General features: G+C 35.8%; 1 protein-coding gene across 3 annotated transcripts; it reads left to right on the plus strand.

Moving 5' to 3' along the window:
* Positions 1–254: 254 nt before the first annotated feature.
* Positions 255–3,544, plus strand: knstrn (kinetochore localized astrin (SPAG5) binding protein). 3 transcript variants are annotated; one of them, XM_017717754.2, is made up of 8 exons: positions 255–344; positions 650–772; positions 863–889; positions 980–1,079; positions 1,788–1,902; positions 2,681–2,730; positions 2,847–2,921; positions 3,136–3,544. In XM_017717754.2, the coding sequence occupies exons 2-8, from the start codon at positions 666–668 to the stop codon at positions 3,265–3,267; spliced, it is 606 nt and encodes a 201-aa protein (XP_017573243.1). In that variant the 5' UTR covers positions 255–344; positions 650–665; the 3' UTR covers positions 3,268–3,544. The 3 variants fall into 3 exon arrangements, with proteins under 3 accessions (XP_017573243.1, XP_017573242.1, XP_037399640.1); XM_017717753.2 differs by having other exon boundaries at positions 294–572; XM_037543743.1 differs by lacking the exon at positions 255–344 and having other exon boundaries at positions 580–772.
* Positions 3,545–3,972: the final 428 nt, after the last annotated feature.

Consider the following 3,972-nt stretch of genomic DNA (forward strand, 5'->3'; position numbering starts at 1 on the left):
CTGGTGCTCACAACCTAGTGTGATGACTGTTCTCTGAAAGTCCTGTCACTGCCGCGCTCGTAACGTTACAGACATACATTGATTAATGTGACCGAAGTACAATTTATTGTAAGAGTTTTAGCAAAAATGTTTTGCTTAACTCCAGTACATCTTATCCGGGTACGCGTTTTGCCCGTTATATCACAAACACGTCTTTCGCTCTGTGCGCATGCTCACGGTTCAGTTTTTTGACGAGTGCAGTTATTGGCATAACACAGCACGGGAGACGTTGTTGACGGAAATGACGCGAATTTTTTTTGAAATCTCGCGGCTCTGAAGCGCAATTCCTTTGACTGCGTAGGAAGGTTTGCTCCACGAATTAATTAACTAGTCAGCCAGATAAAAGAGTATTTAAGGAAATACGTTGATTGAAAATATTTACTTCTTTTTAGGCAATTCGAGTCTGACTTTGGTGTTCTTTCGTCGCTAAGCTACAGCTTCAGACGAGCATTTATAACATGGATAGTTAGCACATAGATTAGCTAGGTTAGCTCGCTGATTTGTTAGGTAATTTGGCCTCTGTGTGCTCCAGGGTGAGTTATCTGGCTGAGTCTGTTTGACTCATAGTAATTAGTTTTTAAATTAAGCATCGACATTTTGTTTTACTTAGGTGTTGTGCAGCAATTATGAAGAGAGTGGAAAGAGCTCAAATGAAAGAAACCGCGATTCCCATAGTAGGACACGCTGCAATGAGGAAAGCAAATGTCAAGAGCGACACTGAAAATTTGTCAAGGTGTGAAAGGTTGCACTGTAAAATATTCTTTCGTCCTTTAACTTTTTAGTGCATTTTAATAAAATAATGCGGTACATTATTTATTTTCAGGAAGATCCCAGCAAAAAGTCTCAAAGGGTAAGAAGAGCAAATGGGGCGCCTGTGATTGGCATTTTTACAGAAAACAAAAGTTGGACCCTAATTTGCTTGTTTTTGGTTCCTTTGTAGACCCTCAGTAAAATATGGACAACATCGCGATCCAAGTCAGCAGAATCGGCATTTGGTGTCGGCAAACGAAGATTTGCAAAGACAGATTTCAGAAATGAAGGTAGGAAATATTTGGGTGTGGATCCAAAACCCTAGGCAGATTAGTACTCTACATTAATGGAACAATATTATAGGCTAATATTTGAAACAGGTTAATTGTTAAAATGCTTTGCCAAAGTATGCAGAACCTTCCTTAGGACTGGGTTTGAAAATCCCAAACTTTAATGGTACTGGCAGAATTACTTAAATACTACCAAGTGTCAAAAAACTCTTACCTCAGCATTCAGTATTATTATGCTTCAATGTCTAAATTGTGTTCTGTATGCATGTTATGGACAGTGCTTCTTGATTAGTCTGCAGTCCTTTATAATCAGTAAATTGATTTACTTCCAACACCTCACACTCATTTCTGATTTAAACGTCAGCCGCCTCTGGTTTATTATTTAAAAGCTGGTTACGCAAAAAAAACCCAAAGATTTAATCGTTATCACAGGGTGTCAGTATCACTATTACTGGTGAAATTTGGCTAAAATAAATAAGTGAAGGTGGCAAACAGCTTGTCTGTTAAACTTCAGCAACAAACAAATGTAAATTGTAGAATTCCTGTGAAAACTTGGTAGATTGCAAAGGTTGCTTGTACATCATTTCACTTATAGTTTAAAGTTTTAAGCAACATTTTTTTTTTGGATGAAGTTCAGCACTTATTCAAGTGTAGTCTGTTTGACAGTGGTTAGATATTCATGTGTTTCCTTTTGTACTTTCTCTGTAGGAATATGTGGCTGTATTAGAACAACGATGCAGTGATGTTCAGGAAGAAAACGGTGAAATAAAAAAAAAGCTCTGGGACTGTCATGCACTTATTATTGCTGAACACATTGATCCAGGTGATTTCTCATTGTTTTTGATCAGCAACATGTAAGAGCGTTACATTTCCTGATACAGTATTTGAGGATCTTTGTGAATACCAACAGAATAATATTTTCATTGGTCCTCATGGCAAGTTGACCCAAATAAACACACAGGTATATGTATGTGCATGTATGTCAAAAGCAGTAGTAACTGGTCTTCAGTATTTGAGGTTTTTTTTTATTTATTTTTTGCCACAGTGAGTCCGAATGAACTTTTGTATGTTAAAATGTGTCATTTGTAATTAATGTTTGAAAAAAATGATTTTTGCAAGATGCTATTTGTTTGATACTTATAATTTGGGGAACAAGTACAGAATGTTAATTTTTAGGCAAACTTCATGGCTAATTCTACCTTTTTATTGATCTTTTCTAATACTGACCAGTAAATGACCCTGCCTTAGTAAATGAAGACCCTAGCAATATTAAGTGCTTATTGTACAAATTGCAGGTTCTCAGGGTTTTGCTAAATAAATAACTGGTACAGTGGTCTTGCAATGGACTAGTAATGTGCTTAGCAAAGAAAAACATTATCCATTACAATCCATCCATCCATCCATCCATCCATTTTCTAACCATTACAATCCATATTTCTAAAATAGTCCTATCAGTTGGGTGCTTTGAAAGTTCTTTTTGCACACAGAATTTTTTCAGGATTTCACTTTTTCAAAAGTATTCCTCAATCTACTAAAGGTTTAGTACTAGTTCTGAGAGTTTTACTTCAGTTGAATATACTAAGACTCAAACCTGTTTTTAGTTTCAGGTGAAAAAACAGAACAGACAGAAGATCAAAGAAAAGAACTTGTGGTAACTGTCAGCCTTGTTTTTATATTTTTATTCATTACATTAAATGAACTGATTTCTAAAACAGGCAAACATATCTTAACCTAAATGTTTACGGTTGAATTGGATATCTTTTACAGACTGTTTCCAAAAAATTGATGTCTGAGCTGAAGTTGTTTGATGACGTTGCAAGAGAGCATGGAACACATTTGGCAGTAAGTTTAAATATTACAGATTTTATGTGGTATTATGTTTTTAGGTAGTGGTCCCCAGCCTCACCCTGGAGTAAACTGGACTGTAGTTTTCAGAAATCCTTCAGTAACTTCATCAGGTGTGGTAGGTTGGGATTGGAGCTAGGAACCAAGGTTGGGCACCCTTGTTTTAAAGTAATGCTCTACTGTTATAACCGTTTCACTTGTTTGGTTCTAGGAGATGCAGAACACAATGAAAAGCCTTAAAGAAGCTAGAGATACACTTCACCTGAATAGAGAGACATTTCGTGTGGATGCTGAAGAAATGGAGAGAATGTTAGAAGAGGCTGAAAGACTGCTGTTAGAGTGACCGACAGACAGCTGTCTGGAAACAAACCACTGCAGTTCTTTTACTACTAAGCTTTTGTTATATTTTCAATAAAGATGTATTCTGTATACTATATTTAATGAAGAATGCTTATATTATATACTGACAGTGGTAGTTACTAATAGTGAGTAAATGGTTTTCTCTGTTGCAGGATCTTTTTTTTTTTTTTGACCAAAATGAATCTGAACAAACAATGTACATTAACATGTGTGTTATTTGTAATCCATTAAAACCAAATAAATAAAAACCTTTGCAAGATGCTATTTGTTTGATACTTTTAATTTTGGGGGAAAATCACAGAATTTTACCAGATTCATTCCTAGGCAAACTTGAGGGCCAAAATCTATATTTTATTCACATTTACTAAGATTGAGCAGTAAATGTGCTTGCTTTAGTAAATGAAAAATATAGAATTATGAAGTGTTTTGTTTTACTCCAGAAAATTGCAGGTTCGGGTTTGCTAAATAACTGGTGCAGTGGTCATGCAGTGCACTGGTAAGGTGCCTAGCAAAGAAAGCAAACAATATTCATTAAAACTCAAATTTCTATGCAAGTACTGCTTTGCACATACGTTTTTTTAGGATGTCGCATTTTCCCGGTTTTTCATGTTTGGCTTTTATTTTGAAAAACGGCAAGTCTCCATAATCTTGCTGTAGCTATGGTGACCGAAATGTTGACATGGCCCAG

The sequence above is a fragment of the Pygocentrus nattereri genome, chromosome 12, assembly GCF_015220715.1.
Source record: "Pygocentrus nattereri isolate fPygNat1 chromosome 12, fPygNat1.pri, whole genome shotgun sequence".
NCBI lineage: Eukaryota > Metazoa > Chordata > Actinopteri > Characiformes > Serrasalmidae > Pygocentrus > Pygocentrus nattereri.